The 24192-nt window shown below is 48.4% G+C and overlaps 2 protein-coding genes across 6 annotated transcripts in view; both read left to right on the top strand.

Moving 5' to 3' along the window:
* Window positions 1-1764: 1764 nt before the first annotated feature.
* Window positions 1765-12453, top strand: OLFML1 (olfactomedin like 1). The gene is made up of 3 exons (XM_029059476.2): window positions 1765-2062; window positions 3355-3643; window positions 11590-12453. Exons 1-3 carry the CDS (start codon window positions 1940-1942, stop codon window positions 12345-12347), a joined length of 1170 nt encoding a protein of 389 aa, XP_028915309.1. The 5' UTR covers window positions 1765-1939; the 3' UTR covers window positions 12348-12453.
* Window positions 12454-17757: 5304 nt separating this feature from the next.
* Window positions 17758-24192, top strand: part of PPFIBP2 (PPFIA binding protein 2) — a 171462-nt gene continuing 165027 nt past the window's right edge. For 4 of the 5 annotated variants that reach the window (XM_029059793.2, XM_029059792.2, XM_029059791.2 and 1 more), the window contains exon 1: window positions 17758-18214. The gene's annotated coding sequence lies outside the window, so the exon portion shown is untranslated. The remainder of the gene's footprint in view (window positions 18215-24192) is intronic. The other variant, XM_029059800.2, reaches the window with a different exon arrangement.

The raw sequence follows: 24192 nt of genomic DNA, 5'->3' as shown, positions 1-24192 counted from the left end.
TCAACTGCTCCTGAACCTGACGTGCGTGGGAACCTTAATTGGAGAAACAATGTGGCCTCGTGGTTAAAGCATAGACCTGGGAGTCAGAAGGACCTGGGTTCTAATCCCACTCCACCACTAGCCTGCTTGAGCATATCATTTCACCTCTCTGTGCCTCAATTACCTCATCTGTAAATGGGGATTAAGAGAGTGAGCCCCACGTGGGACAGGGACTGTGACCAACCAGATTACCTTGTATTTACCCTAGTGTTTAGAACAGTACTTGGCTCATAGTAAGGGCTTAACAAATAACATTAAAAAAAATTGGTGCCCAAGACACCTGATTTTAGGGATGAATTAACTCCCTCTCCCCCCTCCGGGCTTCTCTGCTTGGCTCTCAGGCCACACGTGGCCACTATTTAAGCACCCAGAGCCCGGCACAGGAACAGTTCTACCTCCGCTGCTTGGGGAAATTAAGTGGTCTCCTTCTCGGCCTAGCTTGGTTTGCCCATCTCTGCAATGCTGCTGTGACCGCTGCTGCTGCTCCCACCAGAGTAGGAGAAGGGTGGAGGGGGAGCAGAGCATGTTATCTCTGCTATTTGGTGATGGGTGGAGCCACCATCTTGGCTCCTTCTTTGTCCATTTCTGAGAGGAGGAAGAAAAGCTCCAGTTCACCCTCCCATCAGTGGTTGAGCCACTACCTTGGTTCCCCCTCAGCCCATTTTGGTGAGAAGGAAAAGCAGCACCAGTTGACTCTACCATCCGGTGATGAGTGGTGCAGTCATCTTGGTTCCCCCTCAGCCCATTTTATTGGGGAGCAAAAGCAGTGTCAGTTTACTCTGCCATCCAGTTTTGAGTAGATCAACTATCTTGATCCTCTCTCTACCCATGGGAACTCCAGTTTACTCTTCAGGAGTGGAACTGCCATCTTGGTTTCCCCTCTGCCCTAATTCCCTCAGGTGGGGTAGGCTAGTTACTTCCTGCACAGTTTTTCGCTTTGGGAATAAAGACAGTGGCCTCTCCATCGTGGGGTTGAGTCCACAGAGGGGGCATTTTTGCTCACCAGCTCTATCTGGGACCCAGAAAACCCAAATCCCTCTCTTTAACCATAAGTTTCCATCCTGTGATCTGAAGGCTGAGGAGAGTGACATTAAGTAGGAGACGGATGTGGATTCTGGGTGGTAGCTGAAGTGATTAGCTAATACGATGAGGAAGGGGTTCATGTAAATGTTGCAGGGAATGCTGTATAGTGGTTTAAAGCAATTGTGTGATCTTAGAAAAGTGCTTCTGTGTACAAGTACTGGGCTAAACACTGAGGTAGATGCAATACAGTCAGACCAGACACAATCCCTGTCCCAAATGAGGGAGGTAGCATGGTTCAGTGGATAGCGCACGAGCCTGGAGTCAGAAGGACCTGGGTTCTATTCCCATCTCTGCCACTTATCTGCTGTGTGACCTTAGGCAAGTCACTTAACTTCTCTGGACCTCAATTTCCTCATCTCTAAAATGGGGGTGAAGGAAGTGAGCCCCTCTGTGGGATATGGACCGTGCCCAACCTGATTAGCCGATATCTATTCCAGCCTACAGTACAGTGTCTGGCACATAGTAAGCACTTAACAAATGCCATGAAAAAAGTACAAAAAACAGACCAAGAAACAAATGGGGCTTCCGGGAACTGCCTGGAACCGCTCACATGACTCTCCCTGGAACATCTGGAACTGATTACAGGCCCACGAGCGGGAGGATCCGCCTTGGTTTCACAACCAACCCCGGCCCCGTTTCTTGCTCGGGGCTGTTGGAGAGTTTCCCGTTCGAGTGGACACTACTACTTTCCCCTGTCTCGACCATTTTAGTTTCACTTTCCCATCAGAGGGAGATTACACCAGTGGTCCCATTTTGCCCCCGGGAAACGGATTACACCATTTTTGTTTTCTTTTTCTCTGGCAGGTTTGGGAAGACTATGGCCCTTCCAGGGCTTGGGTCCTGCTTTGTTCTGCTTTTGGCAAGTGTCCTTCCTCCATCCCAGTACGCACAAGATGCGGCTATGATTCAATACATCAACAGACGCTTCCAGACACTAGAGGTAGGTTGGGGCTTCTCAGGAACCAGGTGAAAGGATGGAGGACCACAGTCTTCATCATTATCGCGCCATCTCGACAGAAAAGAAACAGCATGGCCTAGTGGATAGAGCACGGGCCTGAAAGTCAGAAGGTCATGGGTTCTAATCCTGGCTCCCCCAGTTGTCTGCTGTGTGACCTTGGGCAAGTCACTTAACTTCTATGGCCTTCAGCTCCCTCTTCTGTAAAAATGGGGATTAAGACTGTGAGCCCTATGTGGGACAGGGACTATGTCCAACCGGATGAGCTTGTATCTACTCCAGCACAAGGAACAGTACCTGGCACAAAGTAAGTGCTTAACAATTACCGTAATTATTAATTACTGCCTACCTGACCTTCCAGATACCTAAACGCTTGGCACATAGTAAGCACTTAACAAGCACCGCAATCATTATTTTATCATTATCATGAATCATTATTATAAATAATAGTAATTATAAAATGCATGATAAATTTAATGACACCCGATGATTTTAACTTTGCCATGTTTTTAAAGCATCCCATGATGTTGTTCGCGTACTATTGCTTTGCTAAGAATAGTAATTACTCACTACAATCCAATCTGCACACTTCACTCCTCTAACACCAACCTCTTCATTGTACCTGAATCTCTGTTCCTCGGCCTTGTCTTCTTTCTTGCCGGCTCCTTGCCCACATCCTCCATTTGGGCTGAAACTTCCCCCATCTCATGTCCCACAGACCACTGCTCTCCCCACCTTTAAAGTCTGACTAAAATCTCCTCCAAGAGACTTTCCCTGCCTAAACCTCATTTCCCCTAGACTCTCTCCTTTCTGTGTCACCTACGCACTTAGATTTGTACCCATTATTCCCCCTCGCCCTCGGCCCCACAGCATTTTTGTATATATCTGCAATTTGTTTTAATATCTGTATTTCCACCCCCCAACCCCAACCACTAAGCTTGTGGGCCTATAGCTTGTCTACCAATTCTTTTGTCTTGTACTCTCCCAAGTGCTTATTACAGTGCTCTGCACACCTTAACAACTCTAAATGCTATTGATTGACTGATAGGTTGAGAGTAAGAGGTTTCTCCTGCAAATACATACAATTTGACTTCTCCTTCCAAACCTCTCATTTCTGCTATTTCACCTTGCACCTGAACCAGAGTTTTGATTTGGAGATTGTGACAGGAGAGGATTTTAAAGAAAGATGCAGAAAGAAAGACTTGATTTTTGCCTTTGCTAAGAGCCAGTCCCCAGAAAACCAAGTCTGATTCCAATCTTCTGTGTTCTAACTCAAGCAAGGCCTGGCGAAATGTCACCAAGATACACAGGAATACATCCAAGAATTCCAAGATTTCTCAAAGAAGGTGTCGTTTCTCCTAGAAAGGTGCGGCATTTACAAGACCGAGTATAAAAACAAACTGGACCATTTATTATCCAGAGTCGAAAGGGCCCATCGGGAGATCGATTACATAGAATCCACCAGAGATTCACCGACGTGCATAGAAGAGGATGACAAGATGGTGGCTCAACATCTAATTAAACAAACAGAAGAAGAGCAAAGAGTCAAACTCCTTCTTAATGCAAGTAAGAAATGTTTTCCTTTATGCTCTTGATTGCTAGGACAACCATTGTCTTAGGCCATACATTTAGAGTAATCGCCAAGCGCCGTCTGCACTGGTGAGACTGAAAGAAACGAACACACTCTTTCCCGAGAACAATGTTGATGGGGCAACTCCGTGTGTACATTTCGGTTGTAGCTAATGTTAAATGTCTCTCCAGAAAACCGAGTTTTCATTGGAATGGAGCTCTTCCCAAGGTTGCCTAGAAGGCTGTTCCATAAAGATAATAATAATATAATAATAATAAATAATTGTGGTATTTGTTAAGGGCTTACTATGTGCCAGGCACTGTACTAAACACTGGGGTGGATATAAGCAAATTGAGTTGGACACAGTCTCTGTCCCACATGGGAGTCACAGTCTTAATCCCCATTTTTCAGATGAGGTAACTGAAGCACAGAGAAGTGAAGTGAGCCAGGATTAGAACCCAGGTCCTCCTGACTCCTGGGTCTGTGCTCTATCCACTAGACTGTAAATGACACTTACTGCTGAAGAAAAGAAATACAAGAGTGTTGTCTTTAGAGGAGAGGGGTGGACAGAGTCTGAGTCACCAAAATTCCTCCCAAGGATGCTTGGAATTATTGCACTGGTTGGGATTGGTTGTGTAGAAGCTGACTTTTTTTATTTTTTATTTTTTAGTGGTTAAGCGCTTCCCATGTGTCCTGCACTGTTTGAAGTGCTGGGGTTGCTATTATTGTCTTATGCTGCCGAGTCGCCTCCGACCCATAGCGACTTCATGGACACATCTCTCCCAGAATGCCCCACCTCCATCTGCAACCTTTCTGGTTGTGTATCTGTAGAGTTTTATCGGTCAAAATATGGGAGTGGCTTACCATTGCCTCCTTCTGTGCAGTCAACCTGGATCTCTGTCCTTGACGCTCTCCCGTGCCGCCGCTACCCAGCAGACGTGAGCTTTGACTTGTAGTATATTGCCTTCCATTCGTTAGCCACTGCCCAAGATAAGAATGGAATGGGTAATGCCTCTGCTTTACTCTCCCTCCCATAGTCAAGACTAGTAGGTTTCTGGAAACTCTCCAAGTGCAACTCTGAGAGGGGAAAGCACTGGGGTAGGTACAAGTTCATTAGGCTGGTTACAGTCCCTGATCCACATGGAACTCACAGTCAAGTAGGTGGAAGAACAGGTTTTTAGTTGCAAACTTGGTTGCAAACGAATTTCCAATTAAGCTACCAAATCTGGCACCTTATGATTCTCTCTGAACATTCATTCAATCATGTTATTGAGCGCTTACTGTGTGATTATATTTATTGAATGCTTACTGTGTGCAAAGCACTGCACTAAGCACATGGGAGAGTACAATATAACAATAAACAGGCGCGTCTCCCTGCCCACAATGAGCTTACAGTCTAGAGAGATGACCTTATGAGCAGCAATAAACGTTCTATGGCTCCTCCCGAAAATCCCTTTTCTTTAAACATTTCATCCTGCTTACCCTGTTTCCCTCGTTGTGACTCCCTTGCACTCTTATAAGATTATAAGAAATCTTATAAACAATAATAATAACTGTGGTTTATATTAAGCACTTACTGTGTGCCAAGCACTTTACTGAGCACTGGGGTAGAGACAAAATAATCCGATCCCACATAGGGCTTACAGTCCCAATAGGAGGGAGAACAGGTATTGAATCACCACTTTGCAGATGAGAGAACTGAGGCAAGGAGAAGTGAAGTGACTTGCCCAAGGTCACACAGCAGCTAAATGACAAAGCTGGAATTAGAACTCAGGTCCTCTGACTTCCTGGCCTGTGGTCTATCCACTAGGCCATCCTGCTTTCCAGGACTGGGAGAAAGTGGCTCCATCAACATGGCCAGGTGGCTAACGTGAAATCTCTACTCAGGTTATAATGTAGGTTCAGCCAAAAAGACCCCCTAATTTCCTCCAGAAAAACTTTCAAATAACTCAGCTAGGCTAGGCACTCCTGGGCCAAGAGCCGAGCTGACATGCAGGAAGCTCTCAATAGAGATCATTGATGGATTCATCGATTGACTGAGACAAGAGGTTGTTCTCAGCCTCTAGAATTTGTTATCAGAAACCTGACATCTAACAGTGATTTAGCTTGCTTTGGGCAGGGAACGTATCTGCTAATTCTGTTGCGTTGTACTCTCCTAAGCACTTAGTATTGTACTAAGTGCTCTTCACATAGTAAGCACTTAATAAATATTAGATAGATTGATTGATTGATTGATTGATTTACTCAGAGCGGGGCAGGAGTGGGGAGGAGAGTCACTTTTACTCCTGGCTTTGGATCAGTCAAACTTCTGCTTAGACCTTTCCATTATGGGTAATACTATAGGGCATGTCTCCAAGCTTCATTGGCAGACACAAACTCTCCTTCCACGATAAAGCATCAATTTTCTCCCCCTCTAGACCGTGAGCTCGTTGTAGGAAGAAATGTGTCTGTTGTTATATTGTACTCTCCCAAGCGCTTAATGCAGTGCTTTGTACACCATAAGCATTCAATAAATATGATTGAAAGAATAAATGAATGATCTTAGAGGGGCCTTAGCTACCTCATTTCTAAAATGAGAATTAAGTCTGTGAGCCTCATGTGGGACGGGGACTGTGTCCAACCTGATTAGCTCGTATGCACCATAGTGCTTAGTACAATGCCTGGCACATAGTATGTAATAAATACCCAAAAAGAAAAATGCCACAGTGATTTTATGCATTATCGTAAACTATCCAAGCCTCATGGCCATATAATAATAATAATATTTAAGCGCTTATTTTGAGCCAAGCACTGTTCTAAGCACTGGGATAGATACAAAGTCATGAGGTTGTCCTACATGGGGCTCACAGTCTTAATCCCCATTTTCCAGATGAGCTCACTGAGGCCCAGAGAAGTTAAGTGACTTGCCCAAGATCACACAACAGACAAGTGGCAGAGCTGGGATTAGAACCCAGGTGCTCTGACTCCTAAAACCAGGCTCTGCCCACTAAGCCACGCTGCTTCTCTGGGTGACTCTGTTTCTGCCTTTGAGTGACTCTTGTAGCCTGCTGCCTGCCCTTTCCCCGGACAGAGGTGGGGGTCAGGGGTGTTGGCGGGGAGCGGTGGGCGGTGATATCTCACAGTCAAGGTGAACAGGCAGGTTGGTTATCTGGGGCCAGCTGTCTTGCCTGCAGGATTTCTTTCAATTTCTTTTAAAATGGTATTTGTTAAGCAGTCACTGTATGTCAAACTCTGTACTGCGGTAGGTACAAATTAATTAGGTCAGACACAGTCTCTATCCTGCGTGGGACTCACAGTCTAAGTAGGAGAGAGAACAGGAGTCCCTATTTTACAGTTGGGGAAACCAAGGCACAGAGAAGTTAAGTGATTTGCCCAAGGTCAAACAGCAAGTCACTGGCAGAGCCGGGATTAGAACCCAGGTCCTTCTGATTCTCGGGCCCGTGCTCTCTCCACTAGGCTAAGCTGCTTCCCTTTCGAATCTCACAACATTGTGCGCAGATCAATCTATTTAGAGCTTACTGTGTGTGGAGCACTGTAAGAATATGATATACCAGAGTTGGTAACAATCAATCAGTGAATAAATCAGTGATATTTATTGAAAGCTATGCACAGAGCATTGGACTAAGCACTTGGAAGAGTACAATAGAACAGAATTAGCAGCCATGTTCTCTGCCCTTAACGAGCTAACAGCCTAGAGGGGGAGACAGGCTGTTATGAATAAGTAATTTATAATAGATAATACATAAGTGCTGTGGGGTTTGGGATGGGACGAATATCAAATGTCCAAAGGCCACAGATCTAGTTCACTGATGACACAGAAGGGAGAGGAAGCCAGGGAAAAGAGGTCTTAATTGGGGAAGGCCTTTTGCAGAAGGTGTGACCTGTAAACCCGTCAAACGGCAGGGACTGTCTCTATCTGTTGCCAATTTGTTCATCCCAAGCGCTTAGTACAGTGCTCTGCACATAGTAAGCGCTCAATAAATACTATTGAATGAATGAATGAATGAATGAATGAATGAATGAATAAGGTTCTAAAGATGAGGAGAGTTGGGGTCTGGCATATATGGAGGGGGATGGAGTGGTAGACACGATCCCTGCCCACAAGGAGATTACAGTCTAGTGGGAGCAACTGAGGGTGTCAAGCAAAAAACCAGGTTGAGCATCTAGTCTAATAATAATAATAATAATGGTGGTGTTTGTTAAGTGCTATGTGTTAAGTAGAGTGCTAAACACTCGGTAGATCCAATATAACTAGATCACAGTCTCAGCCTCACACTGGGTGGGGTGGGAGGGAGGGGTCACAGTTGAAAGGTGGAGGGAGAATAGGTATTGAATCCCCATTTTACACGAGGCATTCTCTATGCTTAAATTACCTCATCTGTCAAATGGAAATTAAGACCAAGGGCCCTATTTAGGACCTGGACTGTGTCCAACCTAAATATCTTGTATCAGTGCTTAGTACAGTGTCTGGCACATAGTAAATGCTTAACAAATACCATTAAAAAAAAGAAAGAAAACTGAGGCACAGGGAAGTTCTAATCCCGGCTCCACCACGTGTCAGCTGTGTGACTTTGGACAAGTCACATAACTACTCTGGGCCTCAGTTACTTCATCTGTAAAATGGGGATTAAAACTGAGCCCCACGTGGGACAACCTGATGACCTTTTATCTCCCCCAGCACTTAGAACAGTGCTTGGCACCTGGTAAGTTCTTAATAAATACCAGTACTATTATTATTATTATTATTATTACTAAGTGACTTGCCCAAAATCACCCAGAAGGCAAGTTGCAGAGCAAGGGTTAGAATCCAGGACTCCCGACTCCAGGCCCTTGCTCTTTCCACTAGACCACACTGCTTCTCCTCTCCACGAGCATACAGTGGCTTATTACAGGGCTTGGCACATAGTAAGCCCTTAACAAATACCATCATTATTATTATTATCAGGCAGGCTCCATCCACAGCAAGGAGTCCTCGAACTGTCCAAACAATGAATCTTGTCTGAACTATTTCCCCGACAAACTCGTTTCCCTCTAAATACAAAAGATTACATCTTTCTGGCCAGACATTAAAGTTGTCCTGCTACAGCAGGATCTATGACAAAATGTCTGACTCCCCCAGGCCGTGACCCCAATATTTAGGCACTGGAGTGTGAGACCAGGGTGCTAATGGTGTTTATTCCTCACATTACTATGGATGGGGTCCCATAGAAACGAACTCCTGGAGAATTACTTCCTGGAGAGGTCACATTCCTTCACTGCCAAGGTCACGGTGGAGCTTGAGAGGTTTAATTTGCTCTCACTTCTCAGGTTTTTCATTAAGTCGCTATTTTGTAGTGGCACTTCAGGGGTGAAGAGGGATTTAAGATTGGATTTGAGAACGATTTCTCCCCACGCAGGCTTTGAAACAGCAAGTGGTGTTATCTCCTGGGGCCTGGGTGAGGAGATTAAGCTCAGAGAAGGAGAGGCACCTTGCCAGGATCACCCAGCAGGGGAGCGATGGAGCTATTGGCATCTAATCTTTACCCAGACATTCTAAGACTTACTGAGTGATAGAAAAATATAAATCGAGCCAGAGACCCTGGCCCCAGTGAAGTGTCTTGGCACACTTCCCTGACCTCAGTCCAAGTCTGGGGAGCAGAAAAATACCAGAGATAGAAGTCTAATAGTACAAATAGGATAAGACTACAACTTATCTGAGAAGCAGCGTGGCCAAGTAAAGAGAGCATGAGCCTGGGAGTCAGAAGGACCTGGGTTCTAATTCTCGCTGCGCCACTTGTCTGCTGTGTGAGACTGTAAGCCCGTCAGTGGGCAGGGACTGTCTCTATCTGTTGCCGATTTGTACATTCCAACTGCTTAGTACAGTGCTCTGCACATAGTAAGCGCTCAATAAATACTACTATTGAATGAATGACCTTGAAAAAGTCACTTCACTTCTCTGGGCCTCAGTTGCCTCATCTGTAAAATGAGGAATTAAGACCCTGAGCCCCATGTGGGACATGGGCGTTGCCTAACCTTGTATCTACACCATTCATTCATTCATTCATTCATTCACTTGTATTTATTGAGCGATTACTGTGTGCAGAGCACTGTACTAGCGCCTGGAAAGTACATTTCGGCAATCAGTAGAGACAATCCCTGCCCACAATGGGTTCACAGTCTAGAAGGGGCCAGACAGGCGTCAAAGCAAGTAAAGAGGCATCAGTATCATCAATATAAATAAATCCCTTAGTACTTAAGTACAGTATTTAGTACAGTAAGTGCTCAACAAATACCAATAAAAAAAGAAAAAGTCATAGGGTCCAAAGCCTGACTTCCCTCCTGAGCTCAGTTGTACGGTACGATCCTCCGCTCCTTTGGATTCCCTGAACTTCGAGGGTTGAAATTCAAGATGGGACCGGTGGACTCCATCTTTTTTGAAGCGAATGGCATCGATACTCTCCCATTTCCTGTTTAGGCTGCAGGCAAAGACCTCCAGGCTTACCCTGGCAAGGAATGACAAGATGTTGAGTGCTCCAAACTGATGTCTCCCATAATAATCATCATAACTGCTATTGTGGCATTAAGCATGCATTATGTGCTAAGGGCTGGAATACATACAATACAATCAGATTACCTCATTTTACAAAGACAGGACTTGCCCTAGGTCACACACAAGCAAGGATGAGAGCTTTGGGGGATTTTTTTACAGTACTTGTTAAGCGCTTACTATGTGCCAGGCACTGTTCTAAGCCCTGGGATGGTTACAAGTTAATCAGGTTGGACACAGTCCCTGACCTATACGGAGCTCACAGCCTTAATCTCCATTTTACATGACGCAGTGGCTAGAGCACGGTCATGGGTTCTAATTCCGACTCCGCCACTTGTCTGTTGTACGACCTTGGGCAAGTCACTTCACTTCTCTGGGCCTCAGTTACCTCATCTGTAAAATGGGGATTGAGACTGTGAGCCCCACGTGGGACAGGGTTTGTGTCCGACCTGATCTGCTTGTATCCACCCCAGCGCTAGTACAGTGCTCTGCACACAGTAAGCGCTCAATAAATATGATCGAATGAATGAATTTTACAGATGAGGTAACTGAGACACAGAGAAGTGAAGTGACTTGCCCAAGGTCACACAACAGACAAGTGGCAGAGCCGAGATTAGTACCCTGGTCCTTCTGAATCCCAGGCCCGTACTCTATCAACTACGGCACGCTGCTTCTCTAGAAGTTATCAATCAGTCGTATTTATTGAGAGCATAATGTGTACAGAGCACTGCAGTAAGCACTTAAGAGGTACAATACAACAAATTTGGTAGATATGTTCTCTGCCCACAGGAACTTCCAGTCTAGAGATGCAATTAGAACCCAGATATTCTGGTTCCCAGGGCCATGCTCTTTCTGCTAGTGTAGACATGTTTCCTGCCCACAGGAGCTTATAGTCTGGAGGAGAAGTTTATGGTCTACAGGAGCTTCCAGTCTAGTGTTGGGATTAGAACCCAGGTCCACCGATTCCTAGGGCCATGCTCTTTCTGCTAGACCACACTGCTTCTCTCCCAGTCGCCCCCATCCTACATTCCAGCTGCTCTTCCCCCAAAACGATGGCTTCCTGGCTCTGCCAGGAGACAGGGAAGTGACGTGGCCTAGTGGTTAGAGCAGAGGCCTAGGAGTCAGAAGGACCTGGGCTCTAATCCCCGCTCCACCGCTTGTGTGACCTTGGGCAAGTCACTTCTCTGTGCCTCCGTTCCCTCACCTGTAAAATGGGGATAAGGGTGTGTGCCCCATGTCAGATAGGGACGATATCCAACCTGATTAACTTGTATCTACCCCAGCTTTTAGAATAGTGTTTGGCACATAGTAAGGGCTGAACTAGTACCATATTTATTAAATCTTCTGGAGGCCCCGAGATTCTTCCGGGTAAAATAAATCGTCAATTTCCGGCCTGTTTCAATTCTTCCCCTTCAGGCTGTGACGTCATGCTGGCTGGCATTAAGTCCCTGAAGGTGGTGAAGAAGTCTGGAGAGCCACGAGGTTCGTGGCTGAAAGACCCCAGCGGCAACCACCAGAAGGTCTATCTCCTTAGCGGCTCCAACAACAACACCGTCCTGGAATTCCCCAATATGAGGGCATTCACGGAAAGCGGCCCCAAGCCAGTCTTCCGGAAGCTCGTGCTTCCCGTCTCCTGGCGAGGGACCGGCCACGCGATCTACGGGGGCTTCCTCTTCTTCCTCAGCGACGGCCCCACCAACGAGATCGTCAAACTCAGCCTCCGGAAGAGGAGCGTGGTCGATCGGATGCTGCTCCCCGGGGCCTCCACCCTGGTCGACCTGGCAGTGGACGAGCACGGCCTCTGGGCCGTCCACGCCGAGCCGGACGCGCGGGCGAAAATGGTCCTCACCAAGCTGGACCCCGAGAGCCTGTCGGCCGAGGGCAGCTGGGACACGGCCTGCAGCGGCCGAGAGGTGGAGGCGGCCTTCCTGGTGTGCGGGGTCCTCTACGCGGTGCAAGGCCCCGGCGCCGGAAGGCCTCGCCGTGTGGGGTGCGTCTTCGACGTCCTGGGCTCGCCCGGCTCGCCCGACGCAGCGGGCCTGGTCTTTCCCGGGCGGTGGCCAGGCCGGGCCGCGATCCTCTACGACCCGCGCGAGAAGCAGCTCTTCGCCTGGCACGACGGCAGCCAGGTCGTCTACAGGCTCCAGATGGGACCCAAAGCCCACGGAGGCTGAACCCGTCATGTCTGAGGCGACGGATTCTTTCCCCCGTAGCCTGCTGTCGTGGGGACAGCCCATGTAGGGCCGGGGAGGAGCAAAATAAATATCAGTCATGAATAAATCAGGCTCTCCTCCTATGTAGAGTCGTCCTCCGTATTTGAAGAAGACCCCGCCGTGGGCCAAGCTCACCTGTGGGCGTGTGTGTGTAGATAATAATAGTAATAATTAAGGTATTTGTATATGTTAAGCACCTTCTGTGTGCTCGGCACTGTATTAAGGGCTGGGCTGGATACAAGCTACTCAGGTTGGACATAGTCCTTGTCCCACGTGGGACTCACAGTCTTGATCCCCTTTTTACAAGAGGGAATAACTGAGGTCCAGAGAAGTGAAGTGACTTGCCCAAGGTCACACTGCAGATGAGTGACAGAGCCGGGATTAGAACCCAAGTCCTCTAGCTCTCAGGTCTGTACCCTACCTACTACCCCACGCTGCTTCCCTGCAGATCCCTTCAGGGGATCCACATTTCCAGCCACGTTGGGTACACGGGGAAGCAGCATGGTTCAGTGGAAAGAACCTGGGCTTCGGAGTCAGAGGTCATGGGTTCGACTCCCGGCTCTGCCACTTGTCAGCTGTGTGACTGTGGGCAAGTCACTTCACTTCTCTGTGCCTCAGTTACCTCATCTGTAAAATGGGGATTAACTGTGAGCCTCACGTGGGACAACCTGATGACCCTGTATCTCCCCCAGCGCTTAGAACAGTGCTCTGCACATAGTAAGCGCTTAACAAATACCGACATTATTATTACAAAATGACTGTTCTGTTCTGCTTTTCTGATACTAGTTAAGCGTTTACAAGGTGTCAGGCACTGTAGTAAGCGCTGGGGAAGATACAAGCTATTCAGATTGGATTCAGTCCATGTCCCACATGGGGCTCACAGTCTTAATCCCCATTTTAGAGACAGGGTAAGTGAGGCGCAGAGTAACAGAGTGGCTTGACCAAAATCACGCAGCAGACAAGTGGCAGAGCCGGAATTGGAACCCAAGTCCTTTTGACTCCCAGGCCCGTGCTCTATCCATTAGGCCCCGCGGCTTCTCTGTAATTTATTTTAATGTCCGATTCCCCCAGCTAGACTGGAGTTTCCTTGAGGGCATGGATTGTGTCTACTTACCCTACTGAATTCTCCCAAGTGCTTAGTACAAGTAGTCTTGCACAATGTAAGCACTCAATAAACACGACCGATTGATTGATTGAGGATAATAATAATAATAATTATTATGGTATATGTTAAGTGCTTACTATGTGCCAAACACTGTTCTAAACGCCGGGGTAGATACAAGGTCAAGAGTTCGTCCCAAGTGAGGATCACATCTTAATCCCCATTTTACAGATGAAGTAACTGAGGCACAGAGAAGTAAAGCGGTTTGCCCAAGGTCACCCAGCACACAAGTGGCGGAGCGGGGATTAAGGATTTAATTAAGGATTTAATTTAAGGAGGGTGATTAGGGTAGGGAAAGGAAGGAGATCAGGGGTTCCCCTGGGGAATTACTCCAGGTTCCGCAGACTTCCACAAAAAGGCACGGTCTGATGCCACTCCATTCAGTTGCATAACTAGTATTAACTTCCTTGTCTGCAAAGGGCAGTCTGCCATCTTCATGAGGGCGTTTATTCAGTGGCTACCCTAAAAGCCACTCATTCCGGGTGATGGTTGTTATGAAAACCCAGTTACCTCTATCAGAGGAGGCATGTAAGAGAAAGGTAAAAAACGGAAAATGTTAACACGTATATTAACTGCACCAGCTAGTCAGGAGCGGGAAGCAGCAGGGCACAGTGGATAGAGCCCGGGCCTGGTTCTAATCCCAGCGCTGCCACTCATCTGCGGTGTGACCTTGGGTAAGTCACTTCACTTCTCTGGGCCTCAGTTCCCTCCTCTGTAAAATGGGAATTGAGACTGCGAGTCCCACAGCGGACAGGGACTGTGTCCAACTTGATTTGCTTGTATCCACCCCAGCGCTTACTTCAGTTCCTGGCATATAGTAGGCGCTTAACAAATACCATCCTTATTAGTAGTAGTAGTAAACACTCAATAAATAATAATAATGGTATTTGTTGAGCACTTTCTATGTGCTAAACACTGTTCTAAGCGCTGAATACGATTGACTGACTTGAACCGTGAGCCCCACATGGGACAGGAACCTTGTCCAACCTGATTAACTTGGATCTACCTCAGAGCTTAGAACAGTGCTAGCCACATAGCAAGTGCTTAACTATTATTATTATTAATAATAATAATAATAATTAAAGAAACGGGAAAATTAAAATTGCTTGGGCCGCTAGAGGGAGACAGACCCCGCAAGGTGAACTCAGCTGGCAGAGCCCGCTTCCTTCGGGAAGAAAATGTGATTTATTAGGGAAGAAAATGCGATTTATTAGGGAAGAAAATGCGATTTATTAGGGGACAGGATTGACTGACTCTTTTTAAAGGTATTCATTCATTCAGTCGTATTCACTGAACGCTTACTGGTGCAGAGCACTGTACTATGCACTTGGGAGAGTACCCTACAACTACAAACAGACACATTCCCTGACCGCAACAAGTTTACAATCTGGAGTCGGGAAGACCAGACATCGATACGAATAAATAAATTGCAGATGTCTACTTAAGCACTGTGGGGCTGGGTCGGGGAGGATGAATAAAAGGAGCAAATCGGGAAGATGCAGAAGGGAGTGGGAGAAGAGGAAAGGAAGGGTTTAGTCTGGGAAGGCCTCTTGGAGAAGATGGGCCTTCAATAAGGGTTCGAAGGAGGGGAGAGTAATGAAGTGATTGATGCCAATGGTTGGCAAGCAACATGGTATAAACGACAGAGCAAAGGGGGAGGGAGTAAGAGGCCCTGGGTTCTAATCCGACTCTGCCGCTTTGTGACCTTGAGAAAGTCTCTGCGTCTCACTTAACCTCATCCGACAAATGGGGATTAAGTTTGTGCATCTACTCCAGTGCCTGGCGATGATGATAATAATAATAATAGATGTTGTGGTATTTGTTAAGCTCTTAATGTTACAGATGAGCTAACCGAGGCACAGAGAAGTGAAGTGACTTGCCCACAGTCACACAGCTGTCGAGTGGCAGAGCTGGGATGGGTTCTAATCCCAGCTCCACCACTCGTCTTCTGTGTGAGCTGGGGCAAGTCACTTCACTTCTCTGGGACTCAGTTACCTCATCTGTAAAATGGGGATCGAGACTGTGAGCCCCACGTGGGTCAGGGACTGTGTCCAACCCGATTTGTTTTTATCCAAACCAGTGCTTAGTAAAGTGCCTTAGTACAGTAAATTCTTAATGAATACCATCATCATTATTATTATTATTATTATTTCCAGACCAAAACTGGTCCCGCAGCACCACTTTTGGGGACATGACTAGTCTCTGGAGTGATTGGAGCTGGTGCATAGTAAGTGTGCGATAAATAGAAGTGTGGATTAATTGATTGATGGAGCTGGCACATTGACCTGCCCCCGGATTTGGAGAGGGTATGAGTGGCGGTTGCCCGGTAAAGCCCATTGGGAGCCCCTGGAAGCCGGACCTCCGGGTGTAGGGGGTAGGCCCAAATCCCGGAGGCCTGGGTCTAGCGGGTAGGCCCATGGCCCCCCAGGGGAAGTCCCTGTTGGGGACCCCTGACCCGTGGTCCCACCCCAGAGCCTGGGGGGTGGGTCTGTCTACTTTTCATTCATTCATTCATTCATTCATTCATTCATTCATTCATTCAATCATATTTTTTGAGCACTTACTCTGTGCAGAGCACTGTACTAAGCGCTTGGAATGTGCAATTTGGCAACAGAGACAATCCCGGTTTTGTTTTGCTGTCTGTCTCCCCCTTTTAGACTGCGAGCCCATTGTTGGGCAGGGATTGTTTCTACTAAGCTTAGGCTTCAAGGCTCTCTATCACCTTGCCCCTTCCTACCTCTCCTCCCTTCTCTCTTTCTACCGCCCACCCCGCACGCTCCGCTCCTCCGCCGCCCACCTCCTCACCGTCCCTCGGTCTCGCCCATCCCGCCGTCGACCCCCGGGCCACGTCCTCCCGCGGTCCCGGAACACCCTCCCTCCTCACCTCCGCCAAACTGATTCTCTTCCCCTCTTCAAAACCCTACTTAAAACTCACCTCCCCCAAGAGACCTTCCCACTGAGCTCCCCTTCTCCCTCTACTCCCTCTACTACCCCCCCTTCACCTCTCCGCAGCTTAACCCTCTTTTCCCCCCATTTCCCTCTGTTCCTCCCCCTCTCCCTTCCCATCCCCTCGGCACTGTACTCGTCAGCTAAACTGTATATATTTATTACCCTATTTATTTTGTTAATGAAATGTACATCACCTTGATTCTATTTAGTTGCCATTGTTTTTACGAGATGTTCTTCCCCTTGATTCTATTTATCGCCATCGTTCTTGTCTGTCCCTCTCCCCCGATTAGACCGTAAGCCCGTCAAACGGCAGGGACTGTCTCTATCTGTTGCCGACTTGTTCATTCCAAGCGCTTAGTACAGTGCTCTGCACTTAGTAAGCGCTCAATAAATACTATTGAATGAATGAATACTAAGTACAGATGTAGTAGAGAAGCAGCGTGGCTCAGTGGAAAGAGTCCAGGCTTGGGAGTCAGAGGTCATGGGTTCGAATCCCAACTCTGCCACTTGTCAGCTGTATGACTGTGGGCAAGTCACTTCACTGTGCCTCAGTTCCCTCATCTGTAAAATGGGGATTAAAATTGTGAGGCTCACGTGGGACAACCCGATTACCCCGTATCCCCACCAGCTCTTAGAACAGTGCTCTGCCCATAGTGAGCGCTTAACAAATACCAACGTTATTATTATTATTATCAAGCACAGTGCTTGCTTGTTTCTACTGTACTAAGCGCAGTGCTCTGCACAGAGTGAAGGCTCAATAAAAACGAATGAATGAATGGATGAGATGAATGAATGAGATGCCGGGGGGTGGAGCAGAGGAGTGAGGTGGGAGATCCAGGGGACTGAGGGGGCACGTGTAGAGAAGCAGCGTGGCTCACTAGAAAGAGCACGGGCTTTGGAGTCAGCAATCATGGGTTCGAACCCCACCTCCGCCACTTGTCAGCTGTGTGACTGTGGGCAAGTCACTTAACTTCTCGGTGCCTCAGTTCCCTCATCTGTAAAAGGGGGATTAAGAGCGTGAGCCCCACGTGGGACAACCTGATTCCCCTGTGTCTACCCCAGTGCTCGGCACATAGTAAGAGCTTAACAAATGCCAACATTATTATTATTAGGTGTATGCAGCAGGTGGTGAAGGCCAGCGGGAGCCGGGCCCGCCCACACATTCACACACACGCTCACGCCCCCTCCGCTCCCGGGGTCCGCCCCATCACGTGGGGGGGGGGGGGTGGAGGGCGAAGCGGAGCGTCCGGAGGGACGGGCATCGCCGGGGCAGGACGGGCCCAGCCCAGCCGGGCACAACTGGGACAGAACGGGACCAGTTGGGACAGGACGGGCCCAGCCGAGCCGGGCACAACTGGGACAGGACGGGCACAGCCGAACCGGGCACACCTGGGACAGGACGGGCCCAGCCGGGACAGGACGGGCACAGCTGAGCCGGGCACAAGTGGGACAGGACGGGCCCAGCCCAGCCGGGACTAGTTGGGACAGGACGGGCCCAGCCGGGACAGGACGGGCACAGTCGGGACAAGACGGGCACAACCGAGCCGGGCCCAGCCGGGACAGGACGGGCACAGTCGAGACAAGACGGGCACAGCTGAGCCAGGCACAGCCGGGACCAGCCCAGTAGGGCACAGCTGAGCCGGGACCAGCCGGGACAGGACGGGCACAGCCGAGCCTGGCACCGCCGGGACAGGACGGGCACAGCCGGGACGGACAGGTCAGCTCCCCGTCCGAGGGCACCGGGGTTGTGGCCGGGACACCCCGCGCCCCTCCGGGCTCCGGATCCTCCCCTCCTCCGTCTCCCCATCTCCCGGCCCATCCATCCTACTCCTCGAGCGTTTAATGTTGGTATTTGTTAAGCGCTCACTATGTGCCGAGCACTGTTCTAAGCGCTGGGAGAGATACGAGGTCATCAGGTTGTCCCACGTGGGGCTCACAGTCTTCATCCCCATTTGGCAGATGAGGTGGCATCATAATAATGCTGGTATTTGTTAAGCGCTTACTATGTGCAGAGCACTGTTCTAAGCGCTGGGGGAGATACAGGGGAATGAGGTTGTCCCACGTGAGGCTCACAGTCTTAATCCCCATTTTACAGATGAGGGAACTGAGGCACAGAGAAGTGAAGTGACTTGCCCACAGTCCCACAGCTGAGGTAACTGAGGCACAGAGAAGCTAAGTGACTTGCCCACAGTCCCACAGCTGAGTGAAACTGAGGCACAGAGAAGTTGTGACTTGCCCACAGTCCCACAGCTGACAAGTGGCAGAGCTTGGATTCGAACCCGTGACCTCTGACTCCCAGGCCCGGGCACTTTCCACCGAGCCACAGAGAAGTGAAGTGACTTGCTCAAGGTCACACAGCAGACAAGTGGCGGAGCCGGAATTCGTACCCACGATCTCTGACTCCCAAGCCCGCGCTCTTTCCCTTAAGCCACGCTGCTTCCCTATGATGAGGGTTGAGGAATGAGGCACAGAGAAGTGAAACGGTCTGCCCAAGGTCATACAGCAGACAAGTGAGTGGGCGGGATTAGAACCCCAATCCTCCGACTCCCAAGCCCGCGCTCTTGCCATTAAGCCACGCTGCTTCTCAGGACTAAGCTCTGGGGTGGAGGCAAGGAAATCGTGTTGGCCACAGCCCCTGTCCCACGTGGGCCTCGAGGTCTCCATCCCCATTTTACAGAATGAGGGAACTGTGGGACAGAGAAGGGAAGTGACTTGGCCAAGGTAACCCGGCAGACAACTGGCAGAGCCGGGATTAGCTGGATGGTTGATGTCTGTCTCCCCCCCACCCAGACTGTGAGCCCGTTGTGGGCAGGGATGTCTTTATTACTTTGTTGTACTTTCCAAGTGCTTAGTACAGTGTTCTGCACATAGTAAGCGTTCAATAAATACGATTGAATGGATGAATGGAGAGTGTCAGACCGGGGTCTATAATAATAATGGTAGTCGTTAAGCACTTACTATGTGCCAAGCGTTGTTCTAAACGCTGGGGTAGATAGAAGGCCCACCAGGGGTTCACAGTCTTCATCCCTATTTTATAGATGAGGGAACTGAGGCCCAGAGAAGTGAAGTGACTTGCCCAAGGTCACACAGCAGACAAGTGGAGGAGCCGGGATTAGAACCCACGTCCTCCGACTCCCAAACCCGGGCTCTTTCCACTAAGCCACCCTGCTTCTGGTCTATGCTCTCCCCTCCGCCCCCCTCCTACACTCGTGGGGAAATCTTGCGAGGCAACATTCAGAGTAGTGTTGGTCTGCTCAATCGATCCTATTTATTGAGCGCTTACTGGGTACAGAGCGCTGTGCTAAGCGCTTGGGAGAGTGCATTAGAACAGATACATTCCCTGCTCACAGTGAGTCTCCAGTTGAGAGTCTGCTAATTCTATTGTTTACTAATTGCGGTCTCCCGTGTTTTGTGAACAGCTTTGCACGATTAGGCGGCAGAAGAAACACAATTGACTGAATGGAAGAGTTTATTTCGTTTTACTTTATGGTATTTGTTAAGCCCTTACTAGGTGCCAGGCATTGTTCCACCTGCTGGGGTAGATACAAATTAATTCATTCGTATTTACTGAGTGCTTTCTGTGTGCAAAGCACTGTACAAAGCGCTTGTAAAGTACAATACAGCAGTAAAGGGAGGCAATCCTTGCCGCACTGGGTTTATAGTCTAGAGGACTGTCCCACATGGGACTCACAGTCTTAACCCCCATTTTCCAGATGAGGGGACTGAGGCAGAAAAGTGAAGTGATTTGCCCAAGGTCACGCAGCAGCAAAGTGGTGGGATGGGGATTAGAATCCAGGACCCCCCACTCCCTCATCCGTGCTCTATCCACTTGGCCATGCTGCTGCTTTAGAGTTGCCGATCAGGATCATTTATTGAGCTCCTCATCTGCACACTAATCACTTGAAAAAGTCCAAGAGTTGGAGGACAAGATCCCTGCCTTCGGGGAGTTTACAATGTAGCTGGGGAGACACTGTTAATTGACAGATAGGGTGATTTATAGAGTACATAAAATATGTTCATGAAGTGCTATGGAGGTTATGAGAACTAAATAGTTTTTAAGTGGTATAGAAGGGAAAGAAGCAGGGTAGCCTAGTGGAAAGAGCATGGGGCTGGGATTCAGAGGACCTGGGTTCTAATACTGACTCCTCCACTTGTCTGCTGTGTGACCTTGGGTAAGTCATTTTGCTTCTCTGTGCCTCAGTTCTCTTAGCTGCAGAAAGGAGATTCGATATCTGTTCTCCCTCCTCCTCAGACTATGAACCCATGTGGGACCTGATGATCTTGTATCTATCCCAGGTCTTAGTATAGTGCTTGATACATAGCAAATGCTTAACAAATACCACAACTATTATTATATCAGGTGGGGAGATGAGCGATTACTCAGGGAGGGTTTCCTGGAGGAGATGTGATTTCAAAAGTCTTTGAAGATGGGGGAAGAATGGTCCTCGAGACTGTGAGGTCATTGTGGGCTGGGAATATGTCTATCAATTCTGTTGTATTGTCCTCTCCCAAGTAATAATAATTGTAGTATTTATTAAGTGTTTACTATGTGCCAGGCAGTATACTAAGCGCTGGGGTGGTTACAAGCAAGTTGGGTTGGACACAGTCTCTGTCCCCCATGGGGCTCACAGTCTCAATCCCCATTTTACGAATGAGGTAACAGGCATAGAGAAGTGACTTGCCTAAGCTCACACAGCAGACAAGTGGGAGAGCCAGGATTAGAACCTGTGGCCTTCTGACTCCCAGGCCCATGCTCTAGCCACTAAGCCATGCCAGGTGATCATACAGTGCTCTGCACACAGTAAGCATCCAATAAATGCCACTGATTGACAAAAGCCAGTGATTGAGAAGCAGCGATTTGCTGGATGTGAATGAAGGTGAGGGGATTTCAAGGCCAGAAGAAGAGTGGTCAAACTGAAGAGAGGTGGGTCGGGAACCCCTTCTTCCTAGGCTCGGGCAGCCAAGTGGCTTGACACTATTAACCAGCTTTGTCCTACCAGGCAATCAATAGTACTTACAGGGTGCTTACTATGTGCAGAACAATGTACTAAGTGCCTGGTAGTGCAACAGAGGTAATAGACAATTTCCCTCTCCCGCAGTGAGTTTACAGTCCAGAGAGGAGCACTATGAGCAGAATCCAGGGCTCGTCCAAGACCTCGTCCATTTCTTTTCTCCCCAGCATTACACCCTCTGGGTGTAAGGGTGTGGGAGGCAGGGAGGGGCAGAGTGTGTTGAGCTCCCAGTTGAGGGAAACGGGACCAGATTTTATGCAAACAGCCTACATCTGATATTCCATTTCTCTAGATCAAGCTCTTATTTCTCCGACCTCAAAGCTATTTATTTCAGACTTATGTATGCGGGCTGCCCTAGTGGTTTTCATTCTCTATGAAAGCTGGAGAAAGAGATTTTAGTCAAAGAAAAAGAGGCTTTATTGCTTGAAACGTTATCAAGAGCATAAATTGCATCTTCCCACTTCATTTTTCCCTCCCAGGTGCCTAGTAAAGTGCTCTCCCCAAAGTGCTCGATAAAGCAGCGTGGCTCAGTGGAAAAGAGCCTGGGCTTCGGAGTCAGAGGTCATGAGTTCGACTCCCGACTCTGCCACTTGTCAGCTGTGTGACTGTGGGCAAGTCACTTAACTTCTCTGTGCCTCAGTTCCCTCATCTGTAAAATGGGGATTAACTGTGAGCCTCACATGGGACAACCTGATTACCCTGTATCTCCCCCAGCGCTTAGAACAGTGCTCGGCACATAGTAAGCGCTTAACAAATACCAACATTATTATTATTATTACCATTGATTGATAGATCTAGAACAAGAGAAGCAGAGTGTGCTAGTGGAAAGAGCACGGGCCTGGGAGTCAGAGGACCTGGGTTCTAATCTGCGCTCTGCCAAATTGCTCTGCCAACTGCTTGGTGTGTGACGTTGGGCAAGTTGCTTTATTTCTCTGAACTTGGTTTCCTCAACTGTCAAATTGAGAACTCAGTATATGTTCTCCCTCCTACTTAGACTGTGAGCCCCATGTGGGACAGGGTCTGTCTGACCTAATGAATTTTTACCTACCCCAGTGCTTCCAAAGTGTTTAACACATAGTAAGCACTTAACAAATACCACCACAACCTCCCCCCAAAATACTAAGGTCAGCAAGAGTGCATTTATTATAGGAGCAACCTGGATGGAGAAGCTGCTCTACACCATAAGCTTGTTGTGAGCAGGGAATGTGTCTGTTGTAGTGTTCTCTCCCAGGGGCTTAGTACAGTGCTCTGCACACAGTAAGTGCTCAATAAATACAATTGACTGCAGGTGAGTTGCCTGCTGAAAGCTGAGGTGGGTGGGGGGGGGGGTAAGGGTTGTAATAGAGCTATGTTCAGGCCCTTTTTGCTGTTGGTTGGCCTAATAGTCTTCAGCTGGAGGATATAATGTTGATTCCTTACTGGTCAAAGTGGGTCCATTCCTAACCAAAAGAAGGGCGGTTGCGGGGGTTGCTCCAGATCTGGGGTCTCCCCTGTAGCAAGGCTCCCCTGTAGCAAGGAAAGGAGTTTCATAATAATAATAATTGTTATATTTGTTAAGTGCTTACTATGTACCGGGGACCATTCTAAGCGCTGAGATAGAAGATAAGCAGGTTGGATTCAGTCTCTGTCCCACATAGGATTCACAGTCCTAATGCCCATTTTACAGATGAAGGAACTGAGGCCCAGAGGAAGTGAAGCGACGTCCCCTAGGTCACCCAGCAGACAAGTGTCGGAGCTGGGATTAGAACCCAGGTCCTTCTGATTTCCAGGCCTGTGCTCTATCCACTAGGCTATGCTACTAGGGAGAGCAGGTGCCTTCCACATTTTCCACTGGAGGCCCAGAGAGGTTAAGTGAGTTGTTCCAAGTCACATAGGCCAAGTAGAGCCGGGATGAGGGGCAAAACTGACACTCTTGATCTCCTGCTCTGTCCATTAGGCTGTACCCTGCCCCCTACCCAAATACTATCTCATTTCTGACCCCCAGGAGACTCTCCCTGGGACACTTGGTACTTCTTGGGTGGATAGTCAGTGGTTCCTTGAATCATTTGGCAAATGGGATTTTGGGGCTGGGGTTCCCAGCATTCCCAGGCTTTGGAGAGCTTGCACCCAGGAGTAATCTCTCTTAGAGGCGAAAGAAGATTGCTCAAATAGATAAGAAGGCTGGTTACCTAATTAGCCAGCTTTCTTTCCGAGAACACTGCCTGACTTGTTACCTGGAAGCGTGGGCCCGGAGGGAAGGCAAGCTGAACCAGGTTTATCTACAGATGGTGCTTGTAGCATCCAATAGTAATAATAACTGTAGTATCTGTTAAGCACTTACTATGTGCCAAGCACTGTACTAAGCACTGGGGTAGATGCAAGATAATAAGGCCCCACAGGGGCTTCACAGTCTAAGCAGAGGGCGGACAGGTACAGAACCCACACCACTTTGCCGATGAGGGAACTGGGGCACAGAGAAGTGAACTGACTTGCCTAAAGTCACACAGCAGATAAATGGCGGACCGGGGATTTGAACCCAGATCCTCTGACTCCCAGGCCCGTGCTCTTTCCACTAGGCCACGTTGCTTCTCATGGCCCAGAAACTCTATTTCTTTAGTCGCGTTAGAGTTGCCCCCCCACTCTCTAAACACTCCTGTCCTAAAGTAGGTGAGAGTAGCCGTGTTATAGAGTGGCTAAGCAGTTT

This window comes from Ornithorhynchus anatinus, chromosome 3 (assembly GCF_004115215.2).
Source record: "Ornithorhynchus anatinus isolate Pmale09 chromosome 3, mOrnAna1.pri.v4, whole genome shotgun sequence".
Taxonomy (NCBI): Eukaryota; Metazoa; Chordata; class Mammalia; order Monotremata; family Ornithorhynchidae; genus Ornithorhynchus; species Ornithorhynchus anatinus.
This window is presented reverse-complemented; position numbering and strand designations above follow the sequence as displayed.